This window comes from Eublepharis macularius, chromosome 10, assembly GCF_028583425.1.
Source record: "Eublepharis macularius isolate TG4126 chromosome 10, MPM_Emac_v1.0, whole genome shotgun sequence".
NCBI classification, from domain to species: domain Eukaryota; kingdom Metazoa; phylum Chordata; class Lepidosauria; order Squamata; family Eublepharidae; genus Eublepharis; species Eublepharis macularius.
Window position 1 is genome coordinate 56,580,802 of NC_072799.1, and position 20,307 is coordinate 56,601,108.

The window sequence follows — 20,307 nt, forward strand, 5'->3', positions numbered from 1 at the left end:
GATGAAAATTCAATAAACACGCACTCTTTGTATAGGGTTAGTGTGATTTGCTGTTTTACCAGCAAACATACAAAATGTGTTATAGAAATTGGTGGTGGCATAATTACCTTGTCCTCAACTAGAAATTGATTAACATTTACAAAAGGTTTTTCTTCTTTTAAAATGTCACTTGATAACTGGTTACATTAAAAAATCAGAAAAATGTTTCCAAAATGTAACCAATTTTTTAATTTTAATAAAAATTACTATGCTAAAGTAACCTGAATGCTGATTAAACCTGAATGTGAGTAAAAAACAATAGAATTAAAAGTAGATTCAGTCATTTAAACTGTCTGGTATTTGGGAATGAATCTCATGACCAGTTATATACAATAGAAAAGCAGCAAGGGTTACTGGCAAAGGAAAGGCCTATTTCAAGATATTGCCTTAATATTTATTAAGGTTCTCAAATGTGCAAAATATGGAGCTGTGTTAATGATTGACTTGACATGGTTTAGGGCAGGAAGACCATCATCGTAATGTAGAGAATAAATCTTTCACTACAAGTCTGAATTCTGAGAACCAAAGCATATGTGTTGGGTTGCAGTGCTAAGAATTAACTTCTAAGTTTCTGATTATGTATTTTTGACCTCCCTTGACCTCATTTATAGAGTGGCTATTATAAACTTGGCTGTTGAATAATGTTTTATTAGCCTAGATAACAAAGCACTCCTAGCAGACTGAACCAGCAGCGTATGGTTCTTCAGGGTAAGGTGCATATCATTAACAAATAAATTGCACAAGCTGGGCCAAATTTAGTAGATTTCCTTTTAATAGTTGAGGTTTAAGAAATTATTTTCTTTGTAAATGCACTTTTAAAAACTCATACAAAATGAAAAGCAAGAGTAGAGCTCTTTAAGTAAATTATTAAAAAGCTATGGATTACATATGCATGTGCCATCAAGTCACATCCAACCTAAAGTTAGCCCAGCAGGGGCTTTCAAGACAAGTGAGAAGCAGAGGTCGTTTGCCATTGCTTTCCTCTGCAGACCACCCCAGTCTTCCTTGGTGGTCTCCCATCCAAGTTCTGACTGGGTCCAAACCTGCTTAGCTTCCAAGCTTTGATAATACTGAGCTATACTATTCCACCTTCCAACTCATGAGTATGGGCATGGGGTAATATTGTAGTGGGATTTGGATATGCCTATATAGAGGAAGGAAATTAAGTCGGCTATGCTTCCATCCCTTCTAAGTTGGTCCTTCTTCCTAACCCTCCTCATAAGCCCTGCTCTCTATGCCCCTACCTACAGAGAGGTAAGACAAGTAATGACCAAACACAGGACTTTTTCAGTTGTGACACCTCATTTGCACAGTATCTTTTCCCTTTAGGCTCCCCTGGAGTCTACCTTTGTCTCTTTTAGATGCCAGTCCAAAACATTTTTTTAACCCAGACTTTAAATTGTGCCCCAAAACAAAATGCCAGTCAGTGTAGACTTTTCATCACGGGGTAAATATTCGTTGTATTCAGCACCTGGCAATAATCTGGCTGTTGCATTTAGGACCAAGTGAACATCCCAAACAGTTTTGAAAGGCATTACAGAGCTCCAACTTGGATGTGACCAGAGTGTACATCACTGGGGATGAGGTATGAATTTCAAAGAATGGCTGTAGCTGGTGCATAAGCTGAAAATAATAAAAGGCATTACATGCCATGGTGGAGACTTAGATCTCCAACTGTAAGCCAGGATCCAGCAGTACCTCCAAACTATGAACCAGTTCCTTCAGAGGGAGTACAGCCCTCTCCAGGATAGACTGACTCATCAATCCTTGAGCAGTGCTGTCATTAAACACCAGACCTGTCTCATCTGGACTGAACTTCAATTTATTTGTCTTCTATATTCTCTGAACACTATAGATAGAGACTCCAAGTTGTTTGGCAAGTTTGGAGCTTTAGAAGAGGTAGATTGGGAAGGGAAAACAACCAGAGAAAAGGGCCCAACCTCAGCCTGCTCTGGCCCCACTCAGGGTTGCCAGGTCCCTGGGGGCCCAGACTGGGGGACGGGGGGCAAAGGGTAGCACTTATCTCATGCGCACGTGCTCTGGAAGACCCTGGGAGGAATGACATCATTCCTAGAGTCCTGCAGAAGTAAAGGGTCATGCTGGGGGCTGACTGAGTGAAAATTGGCCCCACTGGGGGACTAGGAAGTCTAGATCCACCCCTCAAGGAGAACCTGCTATGCCAGCCCAACACAGGAAGTGCCAGGCTAAGCTGTGTAGGCAGGTCTCTTACTATGGCAAGCCTGGGCCACGCATGGGCTCCCCTCCCTGCACCTCCAGCTCATGGCAGATCCTACCAGCTCCTCTCTTTGGGCTGGAATGACCTTGGGGCTGGGGTGTCCCCAGAGTGGTGGGCCCAGACCATTGGCCCACCAGGACCTTTTCTGGTGGCCTTAATGACCAATCTGCCCCTATGCTTTGTAATATTTACAAAGTGACACCTGTCTTTATATTTCTTTGAACAAACCTCCAGAAAAAGCTCACTGGCCTTGGCTATTGTCTACTTGTTGTGGTCAGGCTGAGAAATAATAACTGAATTCAGATAAGCCAGAGGTGATGATGGTTTGAATGGACAGGATGGGAATGCCTTGCCCCCCAGGAGAATGTAATCTGGGCAGACTCACTAATGAGTATAGGGATATGTTTAAGATTCTGCCTTGTGGACTGTTGAGTTCACCCTATAACCAACCAGCATTTTTTAAAAAAACCCACTTCCATAGAGTTGATTGCGTTTGTATTTGCAACTTAAAAAAAAATTTAAAAGTAACAAATGCTTAAAATTCTAGTTAGATCACTGTATAATTGCCAGAAGTCAACAGAGCCACCCTCTAAGACTTTAGAGTAGGGTCACCAACTCATGCTTGGGAAATGCCTGGAGATTTAGGGGTGGAGTCTGGAGACAGTGGGGTTTGGGGAGGGGAGAGACCTCAGCAGGGTACAATGCCATACAGTCCACCTTCCAAAGTAGCCATCTTCTCCAAGGGAGCTGCGCTTTGTCACTTGGAGATCAGTTGTAATTCTGGGAGATCTCTATCCCTCCCCCCCCCCCCCGCCAACTGGAGGTTGGCAACCTAACTTTGGACACACCAACCCAAAATCAGCCTCAGATTGTTGCTCAGGCATGCAGCACAAAACCCTCCATATATGCAGCACAAGAAGAGGTTAACAAGTCTGTGGTGGCTGCATTCATTCAGATGAATCACACGTATAAAAAAGCTACAGGAGATAATGCGAAATGTAATAGAAAGTTATCACAGAATATTAACCAGAGACACATTGCACTGTCATTGCACTGCAGTAACAATTTGCAACTGGATTCTCCTGTGTGGACAAGCTAACCTAGCTGCAGATTATTGCAATAGGGCAACTAGAGTGCTATATCTAATGATGTGTGGATGCAGCCCAGGGAAGTTTAAGCAGCTGCATCAGATTCACCAAGTTAGTTATTGAACACAATGCTTACAACATTCATAATGAAACTGAAATATATGGCATCAAATTGGAAATGAAAGCTACAGTGAAGGAATAATTAAATAAAATGAATTATCAAGTTACCTTCCTTCATTGACAAGCTCAATGAAAGCTAGACCTGCATTCTTCTGTATTGAGTTCTGCCATTCCTGAAATACAAAGCAACACATATTGAAGAAATCATATAATAAAAAATACATACGGAAAATACATTTGTATTAATTAAACCAATTAAGCTAATGATAAATTTAATATTACGTATCTGCATTGTGCAACAAGTAACCAGCATTGTGCAACAAGTAACCAGCTTGCTCATCAGCCCATTCAAATAACAATCCAACTTTGTAGAAGTAATTCTGGTTAAACACGGAGTATGGTTATGCAAATATATCTCAAGGAAACTTTTCACAGGAATATGTCCTGTACTTTTAGTTTTACTAGAGGCACAACAAACTCTAAATATCTATCAAACTGATTTTCAGATCCTTTCAATTCAGAAATGTACATTGGGGCCAAAAATCCCAAATATAAATACACAATGATGGGGTCCAAACTGGTGGAGACTGACCAAGAGAGAGAGATCTTGGAGTCGTGGTAGATAACTCACTGAAGATGTCGATACAGTGTGCGTTGGCAATAAAAAAGGCCAATGCTATGCTGGGGATTATTAGGAAGGGAATTGAAAACAAATCAGCTAGTATCACAATGCCCCTGTACAAATCAATGGTACAGCCTCATTTGGAATACTATGTACAATTCTGGTCACCACACCTCAAAAAAGATATTATAGCACTGGGGAAAGTGCAGAAAGGGGCAACTAGAATGATTAAAGGGATGGAAACTTCAAGAAAGGTTAAAGTGCTTGGGGCTCTTTAGCTTGGAGAAACGACGACTGAGGGGTGACATGAGAGAGGTTTAAAAGATTATGCATGGGACAGAGAAGGTAGAGAAAGAAGTATTTTTCTCCCTTTCTCACAATACAAGAACTCGTGGGCACTCAATGAAATTGCTGAGCAGTTGGGTTAGAACAGATAAAAGGAAGTACTTCACCCAAAGAGTGATTAACACATGGAATTTACTGCCACAGGAGGTGGCATAGACAGCTTCAAGAGGGGATTAGATAAACATATGGAGCAGAGATCCATCAGTGGCTATTAGCCACAAGGTATAGATGGAAGTCTCTGTCTAGGGCCGTGATGCTCTGTATTCTTGGTGTTTGGGGTGGGAGGGCTTCTAGTGTCCCTTCCCCACTGGCAGACCACCTGATGACACCTGGTTTTTTGGCCACTGTGTGACACAGAGTGTTAGACTGGATGGGCCATTGGCCTGATCCAACATGGCTTCTCTTATGTTCTTAAGTGTTTATAATACTAATAACAACATTTGATTTATATACTGCCCTTCAGGACAACTTAATGCCCACTCAGAGCGGGTTACAAAGTATGTCATTATTATCCCCACAACAAAACACCCTGTGAGGTAGGTGGGGCTGAGAGAGCTCCAGAGAACTGTGACTAGCCCAAGGTCACCCAGCGGGCTTCAAGTGGAGGAGTGGGGAATCAAACCCGGCTCTCCAGATTAGAACCCCGCGCTCTTAACCACTACACCAAACTGTTTAAAAAATCCTTTAAATCTAAAACATTACAACTTAAATCATAATTAGACATACCTACATTTTCATCTAAGTAGTGTTGTTTATCATACCTATACCCCTATCATTCTTCTACTGAGGTCAGGGTGGCCAGCTTGAGTTATCACAGCTTTAGCCACACAACCCTACCACAAGATAGGCTAAGAAGTGACATCAGACATCTGCTAATGAACTTCATCTCTGAGCTGGATTCTGAACACAGCTGTCCCCAGGTCTGCTATATCTCAATACCTCTGGCTTCATTTCCAGATCATGGTAACAAAAGAAAATCTAATCTTTGTATCATTATTCTTTATTAAACACCAGCATAATGACGTTTCTCAACATTTCCCCCCTTACATTAATTTAGCAAAGAAGATGCTTCTTTAAACTAAGTTATCTAACCTGTGCCTTCTAACAACCTAAAACAAGCATCAGCAGTTGCAAGCCTACCACTATACTGCTGGTCCCTTCCACAGATGTTTTAGCACACAACAAATTAGTGACTTTACTCCCACAAGATGTTTGGGGAAACGTCCTATGGTTGTCCCTTTAGGCATGTTCTTGGTTTCTTAACAACGGGTATCCTGATCAGACATGGGCACGATCCAAACATTAATCCCGATTTAGCTGATCGTGATTCCGCGGCAGCGCCGAACCCAGGTGCCCAAACCTCACCAATCAAGTCCCGTTTCCGATACAGAATCAGGAATCGGGAAGGCCGACGCAGGAGGGCACCCCACCACCAACACTCCCCCAGACCAGAGTGACCACGTTCTCAAAAGCTTATGCTACAATAAAATTGGTTAGTCTTAAAGGTGCTACTGGACTCTTTTTGATTTTGCTACTACAGACTAACACGGCTAACTCCTCAGGCACTAGTGTGTGTAATACTGTGTGAGCCCTCAGCCAAAGAGGTGCCCACTGAGCTTGGCCCCAGAGCTAGGCGGCAGCCCTGGAACCAGAGGAGATAGCTCCCTATTCCCTAATTTCCTATCCGCTGAAGCCCAAAGCTAAAGCTCCCCCCCTCTCTCTCTTGAGCTTTCTCTCTCCAAAAGTGGCAAGCGAGAGCTTGCCTCTGTCCCACTCCACCCGCGAGCGGGAAGTGAAACTTTGTTGCGCAGCACATGGCTATTTATAAAGCCGGAGTCTGCTACGCAAGAGGGCTGTGTTTGGCCGTAAGAGCTGCCTCTCAGGCTTTGCAGGGATGAGATTCAAGTGCTCATGGCTACAGAAGAATACCCCCTTCCCCCGCCCTCCCCTCTCTTCTCCCAAATGGACGAGACGGGTGCACGCTTTTCTGGCTGCTCCGTGGTTGGAAGGAAGCCCTGCTGATCAAGGAAAGCTGGGCTTCCATTCGTGTTTCCAGGGTGACAGAAGGAGGGCAAACAGCTCCAGCATTCCCCAGGCTCCATTTCCACGGGGCTCCGTTCCCTCGGGAACAGATGGCTGGCGCCAGACTGTCTGCAGACTGCAATCCCGAACGTAAACCGATTGATCCGATCGAGACCCGATAGAGCGCCCCACCCGAGCGCTGAACCGGGAGCCATGGACGGAACCAATCAGCCCGGTCCCGATGGCGCAAACGCCAAAATTGGGGCAATTTTCAGTCCGTAATTCCGATCATGCCCATGTCTAATCCTGATCACTAGAATTAAATGTAAAAGCTACTAAGTAAATAGAAAAGGTTTTGTTTCAGAGTTTTAGTTTGCAGGGGCAGGGGTGCATTTTTAGTACTAACAGGCAATCTAATAAAGCAATCACTCATAATCCTGTATCTTTCTTGCTTTACAAGTTTTGGATATACATTTATTAAAACCACGGTTCCAGACCATTGGCAACTGCTACTTGCTTTTTTTCTGCCACACACCTCTTCTCTTGTTTTAGCTTTCCATCACAAAAATTTGGCAGCAGTCATTTAGCAAAAAATAAACAACAATATTTTTCTCTGAGTGACATCACACACACTTGTGTCTGCAAACAATGGCTTTTACTTGGATCACATTAGCTCCAGTGCTTTGAAACATAATTACTCAAGACAGAAGTTGGCAAAACTAGAAAGAAAGTACATTTATCATGACTCTTTTTAGCACAGCTCTCTATATCATAGACAGTTATCAAAGAAGGCATTCGTCTAAACAAAATTTTTATAAGTCACAGGTGAATGTTCCCTTAAGCATGCTTTAATAGTTGGGGGATAAATGTAATGGCCATCATATTTCATGTTTAATTTAATATTTCAACATAGCAAATATATCCTGCACTGCAATTACACTAACAGAGCTGATTGCATTGTTATGTCAAGATCTTAGTTATTCTTCTCCCAAAGGTGCTGATGAAAAACATGTTAAAAGCCTCAATGCCAACCACTAATGTAGCTGAATAACTACAGAATACATTTCAGCACTTACAAAAGGAAAGGCTGCAGGAGGAGATCGACAAAGTCAATAATTTCATACCTGCTGTAAGCTGAACTTAATTGACTACCATTTCCTATGCCTATAAAATGTTTACTGTCTTGAAAATACACTGCTAATGTACATGATCACAAGGTACTGCAGTCTATAATAAATTCAGACAATAACTTCAGCAATGACAAAAAATATAGTTACTAAAATGTAAATATTCAAAAAGTATTAAAATGCAAGGGTTAAGAGCAGCCCTGAGTAGCTTTATTCAGATCTGGGCTTGGAGTATGTATGTCCTAGTCTAGAGTCCCAGAAATCAGTTCCTGGAAACTGGAGGTAATGGTAACAGGCAGATGATACTACTCTGCTGACCATGTAAGAGCACAAAGGCACGAGTCTAGCTTTATTTTCATGCCAATTGATCTGCATGGTGGTTATGATTATAGTTTTGGAACTAAGATGGGTAGCAACCAGAAACAGGACATTTTTCAGTGGTGGTACTTCATTTATGGAACACCTTTCCCACAGAGGTATATACCACCTAACTTACTGTCATTTAGGTGCCAGCCAGATGAAGATATTATTATTTGACTGAACCTTTTATTATATTTATGCTGCACTATTTTTCTTGCTGCAGTTGATTATGCACAAGGTTTGTGTTTTTTTTAAATATTTTTATTGTAATAATGCTTAACAAATAAAAACAGTTACAAAAATATTTGCGATAACAATTCCAAATTATTAGTAAATAAGTATTCATAGTGAGATATTTTTATCATATCGCACAAGATTTCTTTCTATTGGATAATTAAAATAGTGTTTCAAAAACTGTTAGTCAAACTTTAGCAATATACTTAGAGATGGATAATTAGAAAAGACAGTAATTTGTAACTATTATTAAAACACATCAATTATGCTAGAATAAACCCTCCTTCCCTCCCCCTTCCCTCTTCCTCCCCTAAAGCTAGTTTACAACCATGAATTCTAAAGTCCTTCCAATCCCCTCCCTTCCCCCTTCCCCGTTTCCCCCAATTCCCCCCACAACATACAGACAATTCTGAACTCAGTGACCTGTAGGTAGGTACCTCACAGGTTATTGGTATAATAACCAATTCTGAGAACAGAAATAGACAATGGGGGCTAAATGCAATGCCCTCCTATCCCTCCACCACCCCAACTCCCTATGAGGTCTTGATTAAATGCCTTTTTCTTTTCACGATATAGATATTATGTCCTAAGTGTTGGGATTAATCAATTCCACTGAACTGGTATTTTACTGTTTTTAAAGGGAGATAAAGCAGTTAACATTCTTCTTTTCTGTGTATTTCTCTCCACTTCTGTTGTGGTTTCAATTCCAACAGCTCTAAGAAGTGCTGCTCCAGATTCTTGGTCTGTTGCTCTAAACATTTTGCCTTGGTGGGAGACCTCTAGGTTAACAAGGTTGATCCATTTATAGCTTATTTGGGCATTCCTTAATGCTTCAGTTGCTCCTTTCAGTTCTCTCCTTTTGTTCAGTATTTCTGATGGTAAGTCTGTGAGGATCAATATTGGGGTTCCGTTATAATCCAATGCTCCCCTCGATCTGGCTGCGGAAAGAATCTTTTTTCTAATGTTCCCATCCTGAAATGTAGCTATGATAGCTCTGGGGAACTTTTTCTTTCCGTCTTTCCAGGGATCCACTCTATAAGCATTTTATATGCTTGGAGCCTCGTCCTCTTTCCACTGCAGCTGCTTTGTTAGCTAAGAAGCCAGAAATTTTGACAACTCTTCATTTAAATCCATATTTTCTTTAAATCCTCTAAATTTAACATTTCTATGCCTTACAGACATTTCCAATTTTAATAGTCTTTCCTGAAAATGAGTGTTTGTACCTTGAAGCTCTCTGACTTCCGTCTGAACTGCATTACTGATTTCCACAGCTTTACTAGAGTTTTGAGTTGCCTTATTTATTTCAGTTTTCATTTCAGCAAATTGTGCTGTAAATTGCTGCTATAGCTTTTTCATATTGTCAAGTAAGTTTTGTTCCATTTGCTTTATTAAATCAGTAAAATTGTCTTGTTGGGAGAGTGAGCTTATTTCGGTGATTTTAACTGCGCCCGCCGTTTTGTTTTCCTCTCCCAGTGTCTTCCCTGACGCCTTTGCTATTTCCCAGTTCGAAAAGTTTTTTGCTGCTTTTACCTGATGCTTCTTTTTCTCTGACATCTGCTTTCCCATATTCTATGGATTTCGTTTTGTTGTGACGATTTTAAACGGGATGTTGGGGTGGGGAGGGACAGAGCTCTTGCATTAAGCGTCCTTCCTCCTCCACGTCGACGCCATGCCCCCAAGGTTTGTGTTTTTAACCTGTCTCTTAGAGGGTGTTATCTATTTTATTATTTTTTATACTAACTCTGAAGAACACTGTAGTTTTTATGATACTGTAGTAATGGCTAGGTCAATAGAATATTTGTTTTTAGTGTTCTTATTACTTTATTGTGAGCTGCCTTAACAACCTGCTTTATTAATGTTTGTCCAATTACCATGTAATCATTTTATTTTCATTGGGGGGAATGGTAATGTGGAAAAATGAAAAACTCAAAGACATTTTAATATTTTATTTCCATTAAAAACATGCAGGAAGGATCACCACAAACCTTACAACTCTACCTGTGCCACTAAAAAATTGAGTCCATTGACGCAATGACTGGACTGCATTAACACAGGCCTAAGGTATATGGTGGGAGGGAAGGCAGCATGATATAGCTCAAGCTCACTACATCTCGAAAGCTAAGCAGGGTCAGTATTTGGATGGCCAACCACCAAGGAAGACTCTGCAAAGGAAGGCAATGGCAAACCACCTCTGCTTCTCACTTGCCTTGACAGCTCCTGGCTGGTGTAGCCATTAAGTCGATCACAACTTGATGGCGTGCACGCACGCGCACACACACACACATGACATATTATACCCCAGAATAACAGTAAACTCTAAAAAGTTGCTCATGATACAATTATCAAGAAATTTTCTTCAATATTTGTACTTGATATCAGCACTATTTGAGCACCAGCTCTACCACAAGCTTGGTAAACAAGTCAAATAAAGGTCATATAAATAAAATATATACAATAAAAGAGTTTTTTTAATTGATTCTTCTGGCATAATACAAACTGGAAAAAATCTATAGCCACCTGCTGTAGTTTCCAGTTCTAAGAAAATTTATTTGTATGTAAGATCATTTAAAAGCAATGCAATTTTCCCCCCAAGAAAGATGATTTCAGATATAAAAACACAGAAACATAGAGCTGGAAGGGATCCAAGGGTCATCTAGTCCAATCCCCTGTACAACACAGGAAATTCACAGCTATCTGCCTTCCCCAGTGACCCCTGCTCTATGCCCGAAGAAGGCAACAATCCTCCAGTATACCTGGCCAATGTGGTCTGAAGGAAAATTCCTTCCTGACCCCAAAGTGGCGATCAGTATTACCCTGAATGTGTAGGAAAGGGCCACGAGAGCCTAGTACCAGCTCATCCCTTCATGCCCTCACTCTCTGTATCTGTATACCTTCACATATTGAGTCACAGAATCATCATTGCTGTCAGGTGGCCATCTAGCCTCTTCTTAAATATTTCTAAGGAAAAAAGAGCCACCTCTAGAATTCCAGGATATACTTTTTAAAATCCATTGTCCACGTATACCCATCATTAAAATATTTAGTGCTTATGACTTTCTGTTAAAACAAACAAACAAACCCTAAAACATTTATTGCTGACCAGTCTCATATAATAGCTCACACAGTAGATTCAGAGAGTAGTCAAAGTCACAGGCTTATTCTAACACTGTTGGGGGGCAGTGCACTTACTGAACAGATGTGCACTTGCAACATGGTGCTAATTCCTCCATCTAAATGAAATAGGACGGTCCTAGAAAGAATTGTCTACAAGCACTGGAGCAGACACTGAGCTCTAGACAATGCTTTTAGGATCAGGATGAGCCTGCAGTATACATAAGGTTCAAACCAACCCTCCCTTGCACCAATGAAAGGCACTTCTTGCAACATAAAGGGTACGTATGAGATTTTCCCTCTAACTTCAAGACTCCCCTGGATTCCCCTGCATCTGCAGATCACTGTGGTGTATCTACGCCATTCCCAAAGGATCTCTTACAAGCAGGAAAACAGCAGATGTAGGGAGAAATAGCAGGAAAACAAAGGCTGGAAAGATCTGCTATATAAACAGAGGCCTAGTCACACTCTTAATCTCAAGTTTTAACTTATTTGAAAAGCAAAGCTACTGATCCAGGGGAAACTGCACTATCAATGGCGCGTGATTTTTTTTTTAAAAAAAATATCCACGAAAAAACAGCATGTTCTATTTTGACAAGTAGATACAGACACATGGCACACATTTAAGCACATCAACTTCGATGAAATGTTTACAGAGAAACAATTTTTGAAAAATGTAAAGACTGAATGAGTGCACTGTATGTATATTGCTCTGAGAGAGCATGGCATCAAGTTTGCCAGGCCTCATTCTCCCTCTAATCATTGCAGAGGGTTTGATTTCAAAAAAGGGTGACAGAGGTTTCTCTAAGTCTACCCACCTACAAGTTCTCAACAGATGATCATCATTAACTCTATATCAAGCTTCTATGTCCTGAATCTGTACAAATGTGTTCTATTAGTATATGGTCTGACTGCCTGGCAACTCCAGTACTCAAGACAAATGGCAGCTGCTGCCCTCTGAGGTCTGAAGTCAAGTCTTTAGGGAATCTGAAAGCCCAAATGGAAAAAACAAGCCCTGTTCATTAGAGACTGCTCCAGGCTACATCTTTCAAGGCTGCCATTAGTACTATATAGTGGCTAATTATTTTTATAAGACTTTAAAACTACAGAATGTATTCAGACAGAAGCAGTAAGTACCTTTTATTTTTACGGCATTGAAATTATGTGTGTATTGGTATAATCAAAAGATCCTAAGGAGTCAATATTTTAATTCACATTTTACTAGATACTAAAGCACTGATATCCTTACAGGAATAACTTTATGCTCACTTTTATTTCATATGAAGAATAATGTATGCCGGTATATGTATCAGCATAGACACATACTACAGAAATTCCAAACTCTGCTCTACAGGTACCATTAGATATATATAGGTTTCTGAGGATGGGAAGAAACTCCATAGATGCAAGCAGTTTGTGGAGAAGTGGGATGATCCAAGGAGTGGTGGACCATAGACCAACCATTCCCAAAACAGTGTTTTCTATGATGCAATTTCTGTCCAGTACCTGGAAGTGTTATGGATGCATCATAAAAATTCAGCATGGTACACAAAAACTAGAAAGACAATATTTTGTTCCACGGTACTAGAATTTGGAGACACTCAATTAAGTTGATGGCCACAATATTCAAAACAAAACAAAGTCACACAATTCAGAACTCATGAAACTCACTGCCACAAAATGTAGTGATAGCCACTGGTTTGGATGATTTGAAAAGGGCTGAGGCAAATTCATACCGATTCTGCTTCCCAGAAGGGTAGACCCTGACATCAGCACCATTTTAAATTTGCATATCTACTCAGCAATCTACACAGAATGTTTACAGATGGGGTAATCCTTTAATATCCATCCTGTTAAAGATTCTGTGTGTGTGTGTTTTATGTGCCATCAAGTTGCCTCCGACCAATGGTGACCCTATGAAGGAAAGAACTCAAAAATGTCCTATCATTAACAGGCTTGCTCAGATCCTGCAAACCAGAGGATGTGGCTTCTTTTATTGAGTCAAGCCATCTCGTTTTAGGTCTTCCTCTTTTTCTACTGCCTTCCACTTTTCCAAGAATTCTGGAAAACTTGAAAACTTGCTCACTGTTTTTTGTTTTTTTGGCTGGCTTTTGTCTACGGAGGATAGGGTTTATCAACAGCTAGCAAAACAATAGTTAAATGTTCTCCTGTCTCCATGTTCAGCGACAGCCACACTGAAAATGGGGAGGATATGGTTCCCATGTCTTAGTGAGTATAGGTTTTCCAGTGGCATCTGTTTGGTCACTATAGCAAACAGAATGTTGACTTTGGCTTGACGCAGCACAGCTTTTCTGGTCTTTTCATAATCAATAGTTTTGGCTCACAGTATCAAGAGATAGAAGCAGGAAAACCCCGTAAACATTGTAAAGAAACAAAAGGGGAGGGGACACATTTTGCTAATAGTCATATCTGTGTTGAACTTTGAAAGCCAAACTTAGATCTCTGAAATACAGAATATTGATCAGTAACCAATCTTTAAAAAATCTACTGTATTAAAAGCCTTCCGACACACATTAAACTATTATTAGAATCATTACTTTCCAGATGGCCATTTTCAGACAACTATTACAACATTATTCCTTACAGAAAACGAACATTAGAAAATAACTATGTTAAATCAGTTAGGAATGAAAATTTAAAGAAAACAGACTGAGAATGATTTATATGAATGCATAGTGCTGAAGTTAATTACAACTAACCCAATAAAATAGTGCCTTTATTATTGTACAGCTAGTAATAGCCTTGGACACAGAAAGCAGAGCTCTTTCTGCTGTTTTTTGCATGCTCAGTCCCACAGCACACTACATTAAGAATTAAATAAGTTGTAAATATGCCATACAGAAACAGCAGTTTTTAACTAAAAGCAGAAGACTTCCCTGCTGTTTAACCATTTGGTGTATGCCACTGTGAACAGGCTTCCTATAAACCAGTGTTATATTGTTGTGCAGTAAATACCTGGAATTACCTTCTAATGAGAATTTAATTTCAGTATTTAGAGAAAGACTCCGATTCACAAACTTTTAGACAATGACATTGAGGCACATCATTTTAAATATATATAGCACAAATTTTCCTACTACTAAACTAAGTAACGCTACACTTCATACATTTTAATGCTAACATATTCCCAACAGTATAAAGATGCCTCTAAAAGTATGCACTATGACTAACTAGTCACAAAAATTCAGTGCTCCTTAGGATTATAAACCACTGGCAGAAGTATACAGCATTCCTAACTAGGGATTTTACATATTTTGTTCTATTTGATGCATGCTACCAACTTGTTCCACATCTACCAACTTGTTCCAACCTTTTACTGGTTAAGCATCCAACATAACCATCTAAACTCTCCATCCTTGTGCACACACTGTAAAATAGATATGTAAATATCTGTCACATGATTGTGTACATATAACTTAAGAAAAACAGTATGTGAACTGGACCTTGGCATATGTTAAGCCTATTCCTGTGAACTACTACATTTGTTTACAAAACATGTATAAATCATTTAAAATATATTCAGTATACTACACCACCATTTGGAAAGCATCAGCACATTTATTTTATCTTGCAGAATGATCTCAAAGTTCCTACAAATTTACAATTTATGCATAAAAACATAAAAACTAACAAGCAACGCAACAGTCAAGAAGCAGTCATTTGAACAATACACAGTGGGAGTCAACATTAAAATCTTTTCATTAAAAGACATAAAAACCAAGACGTCAACAGTTTGCAAAAGCTATTTTAAAAAATTAAGCTAAGCTCTAAGAAAAGTCAAAACTCTTCACTGGACTAAACAGACCTTTACCAAATGAATATGAAAGAACTGTATGGAGTATCACCAGTAAGAATGTTCTGTACATAAAAGCTATCCCACTTACCTGAGAAGGTGGAAGTACACAGGGGGACCTGTAGAATATATTTTAAGGAGCTAGACAAGGATCTATGGGAACATGTGGTCATTTAAATGCTCAGGTCCTAGGCTGTTTAAGGCTTTAGAAACTAGATATTCAATACTTCTAGTATTACTACAAGATGCAAAGCTCTATATTAAATACCAACATAAGCAATAACTCAATACAATATTTCATCCCCTGTAATCCTATAAAAAACCAATGGTATATGGAAAGATTCCTTGTGCTCACACGAGTTAAGACACATTTCTCTTCTTCCCTCTGTGGCCAAGCAGCACAGAAAGGAAAAGCTATATAGGGCATTATTTGCCCCATTGGGGAAACCGTATATACAGATGAGAGAGAGACAGAGGGAGGCTTAAACATTGTCTTCATGCATGCTGTGTTCCTGATCTAAATTGGCCCCTGTGCTCCTGGGAACTGAACTCCAAGTGCAGAACTCACAGAGCATGTCTGGATCACCAGGATGTAGGGAGGAGGTGAGGAAAACAACAAACATAAATAGGCTCTTATTCTTTCAGGAAGCTTTTGTGCATGTATACATATATAAGCTAATTAACAGAGAGATCCAAAAGATCACCTCTTTGAATATTCCAAATAGTTTAAACAAAGTTAACAAAAGCTCCTCTGGAAACTCAGAAGGTCAGGAGGTAGCCCCTTTTAGGAAACAGGAACTAGCTAAAGAATATGGTAGGAACAAACAAGAAGCCTGGCCTCACAATGGAGGGAATAATTAACAAAGAAACATAGCCTTGCAAGGATATGCATTGGAATGAATGCTATTTCATTTGTTCATGGGCCAAGATGAACCACGGGTTTGCTAGGTTTGCAATTTTTTATAAACTGGACACTAGCCCAATGAGATTAGGAAAAAAATACTTATTTTTTATACACTGATAGAATCAGTTACTCAGAAAAGATTTCTTGGAGTCATATGTGAGATTCCATGTTCAAAACTCCTTACAGTTTTACCAGGGAATATGCAGGTACCTAACAACAAGAAGATTCGATTTATATACCACCCTTCAGGATAACTTAATGCCTACTCAGAGCGTTTTACAAAGTAAGTTATTATTATCCCCACAACAAACACGCTGTGAGGTGGGTGGGGCTGAGAGAGCTCCAGAGAACTGTAACTAGCCCAAGGTCACCCAGCTGGCTTCAAGTGGAGGAGTGGAGAATCAAACCCAGTTCTCCAGATTAGAGTCCCGTGCTCTTAACCACTACACCAAACTGGCTCTCCTTAGAATGTCATCAGGCAAATGAACAGGAATTATCATTTGGTATAATATTAAACAGGTTTAAGAGAATTACATTCCATCAGGATTTTCTTTTGAAATATTGTATCAGTTATATTCATGTCATGGGTCATGGAGAGTGATATTTGCAATTACCAAAGAGGCACTGTATGCTGTCCCAAATGCACACATACAATAATAATACAATATAGCTGTTAATATTAAATTTACAACCACAACGTGTAAATTACCAGAGTACCTCTGTGCATGTAGGGTTGTCTCTCTCCACTATGATTAAACCTTAGCCAACCCTTGAGTATCTGGAAGGAGGAGAAGGGGTTCCTTCTTTCCTCCTCTACAGCATGAGGCACAGCACATTAAGTGAAAGAATGAGATTGTCAAAGTACATGGAGATGGGCCAGATGGCCATAGAGAAAGGGGAGTAAAACCACCACTACCCTACCATGGCTCACTTGCCCTTTTCCTGCATGGCTGCTGTGGTGGTGGTTGTACTCTCTTCTCTGTGGCCATCTTGTTCCCCTTCCAATTGGGTGTTGGAATGAGAGTGCAAAGATTGCAAAGAAGGGCGCGGGGTGTTGGAGAGGATGGGCCCTTTAATTCCATCCCTGGCATGAACAGCTCACAGCTTACCCATCCTCCAGTCCCTGCAGTGGCAGCTCTTTCAGGGTGGGGACCACCTGCCAAATCTAAAAGTCTTCCCACTTTCCAATAACATGGGGTATGTGATGTATTGGTATATGCCACTGTCAGGTTTAAATCAGACTTGAAACTAAGAAATTATCTAAGGATAACTGAAAATAACTGCTCCCATATTTATAATTAGTTTAAAAAGTACTCCATTGCAACAATACCCTGGACTTCCTAGCCTTCTGCTGCCACATCTAGTCCTCCTAGTCTAACCCCGTTTTGCTAACTTCTCAAATTAAACAGATGAGCTGTAAAACAGCAGGTTCTCAAATTAAAGCACACTTTATTTTCAGGGGTCTCCGCACTTCTAGGCTAACTTCCTGTCAGGAAGAGCTCTATTTCACTGCCTAGCCCAATCAGCAGGGAGCTCACAGAATTAAGTGCCAGTTGATATTACTTTGTTTTACATTTACCACCCATGAGAATATTGTTCAAAGGTCCAGTTAGAAACACAGCATGGTACCATCCTTCTGACTAGACTGCCAAACCACAGGGTGTGCTCTCTCAGCACAAAATTCACCTTAAGTGGTGGGGGTTGTTTAAGTCCTAGTGTGCGGGTGAAGCAACAGGATGCCTTGAAGTTTAGGAGGAAAAATTTCTGCTTCTGTATATAAAATATGACCTTTCATTTCTTAACATCTGCAGTGAGATACTTTGACTTAGAATCGTTATGCTATTTTTCCACAAGTAACCTTACTTATTGAAGCTAATAATGAAATATTTATTTTCAAGAATAATGCATTTTTCTCTCTGCACGTCTGGTCTCTAAAATGCTTTGACTAGTATGCATAAATACACAATACAGTTGCTTCTTCTTGTGTTCAAGTGATGACGTGTGCAACTTCACATAAATAAGCCATATTACAGAAGCGTCCAAATCTCAAGCTACACATGAAAATATGTGTAGCTTTTTAGAGAAGTGGGGCCATTATGGAAGCACCCTCACTATGCTGGATGTATCTTTCAAGGCTGAGCTCTGATATAGTTCTGCAAGTTTAAAGAGAAGCCAGCTGTGTATGGTGCCAATTGGCTGGCTCTCCATTATGTCGCCCTTTCCCCAATCCCTAGAGAGATTTTGTGTTGTAGCACTTCCTTTCCTTGTTTAATAAGGTAATAAACTTATAAATGCATTAAGGGTTATGCAGCACTTAAATTTTTTAAAGGCAGACAGCCACCTGAAGCTGGCGGGGGGGGGGGCACAAAACCACAAGAAAGCTGGTCTTAAAACCACAGATTGAGAATTTACTGTGAGCTATTTTCCTCTGTCTTTACATAGAGATACCAGTTGGGTTGATTATCAGATGATTCCGCTGAGTTCTATGGAAGAGGTAGGCAGTAATCAACAGGATACATGCAGGGGGAGAGAAGTATGCTTGTGGAAAGTATGCTTTCTCTCCCCCATCCAAAAATACATGGGTAGGGGAGTCACTTTTTCAGAGCTTGATTCTAGCTACATTTTGACTCAATGCAGCTAGAGCACATGCAAAGCAGCCTCTCTGCTTAAAAACTGTTAATCTGTTCTCATACCCTCTCATAATCTGTACTCATACCTTCTCATACCCTGAATTTTAGGACAATGTGTGATGAAAGTCAGAAACTGGCTAAATCAAAAAACTGTGGGATTTATATTTTTGATTAGGTATAATTATTCTCCAATGTTGAACAAACTGAACTCTGCTGGTTATAATCCAAAGAAACTATTTAGCAACATGGGCAAGAAGTATTATTTTCAAACTCTCACTAGACAAGAATAATTTTGAAACATTCATAGCCAACTGGAAAACCCAGGGAAACAACCCAACATTGTAAGCTGCAACTAGGTAAAACGGACCTTTGGACACTTACTGTGAAGAGTCCTTCTCCTCTGAGGACAGGAGGACATCTTGGGTGATTCCCACCATCCAATCAGGGAGGCAGGAAGTCAAACTTTCTTCCTCTTCCTCTGGTGTGTGGGACCACCCTCTCACTCCTCAGTTCGGGTGACTCCCCACAGCAGTTCCGCTTTCTGTCTATGAAACTAGTCTGCAGCTAAACTGTTGTCCTACTAAAAGGAGATAAGAACAACATGCAAACACCAGCAACCAACATACATTCAAAAAACAGAACAAGCGAGTTACAGTTAGATATAGCGAGAGTGCAGCAAAGAAGTCGTAGGAAGAGCTGAAGTCTTTAGATGAACCTTGAGGGTGGACTAAGATCATGGGAGGGCAAGATGTCCTCCAGTCCTCAGAGAAGAAGGACCCTTCACGGTAAGTGTCCAAAGGTCCGTTCTCTCTCTGAGGAGGAGGACATCTTGGGTGCTCCCAAAGCAGTTCTCCTCTCATCTGGGCAGGAGTGAATCTTTGTCTCCTACTACATTCTGAAGCACTCTTCGCCCAAAGGCTGTGTCCGCCAACGCATAAGAATGTAGATGGTAGTGCTTGATAAAGGTAGATGCTGATGACCAAGAGGCTGCCTTGCAAATGTCTTCTATCAAGGCATGTCTCCTAAGTGCTGCGTTCGTAGCTGCACTCTTCGCTGAGTGTGCCATAATTCCAGACGGTACTTCCAGCTTGCGGGCCTTGTATGCCTCTCCAATGCACGCCTTGATACTATACGCAATAGCTGAGGAAGACATGCGGTGGCCCAACTTGGGCTGAGAGATGTTGATAAAGGGAGTTCGTTTGAGGTATCGCCTCCGTCCTAATTATGTATGTCTTGAGGGCCCGTCTCATGTTAAGGTTGTGCCATTCGCACTCCTTAGGATGTTGTGGGTTCGGGCAAAATTATGGGAGGTTGATCTCTTGAGATCTATGAAAACTGGTATATGCCTTGGGTAAAAACGACAGGTCCGTTTTCAGTACTGCTTTATCAGGCGCCATGTTGGAAATCTGTGCACCATAGGAGGGTTTAACAATGATGTGCCTCGGAGGAATTTCCGTAGGTGTGGGTGAGAGGCCAGAGGTACCCCATCTATAGTAGGGGTAACTGTACTGATGGCTGCAACCTGTTTCCTCAGCGTTGCTGGACGTAGCCCTCTATCTAGACCGTCCTGTAGAGAGCCCAATATCGAATTCAAGGACAGATGAAGTGAGTCCAATTTCTTGCGTTCACACCATCAGTGAAAAGCCTTCCAGGAA

General features: G+C 40.6%; 1 protein-coding gene across 3 annotated transcripts in view; it reads right to left on the reverse strand.

The window, feature by feature from the left end:
* The window catches only part of LRBA (LPS responsive beige-like anchor protein), a 602,029-nt gene that overhangs the window by 407,479 nt on the left and 174,243 nt on the right, over positions 1–20,307 (reverse strand). For all 3 annotated transcript variants that reach the window (XM_054990072.1, XM_054990073.1, XM_054990070.1), the window contains exon 35: positions 3,592–3,656. In XM_054990072.1, coding sequence (XP_054846047.1) covers positions 3,592–3,656 — 65 coding nt within the window. The remainder of the gene's footprint in view (positions 1–3,591; positions 3,657–20,307) is intronic.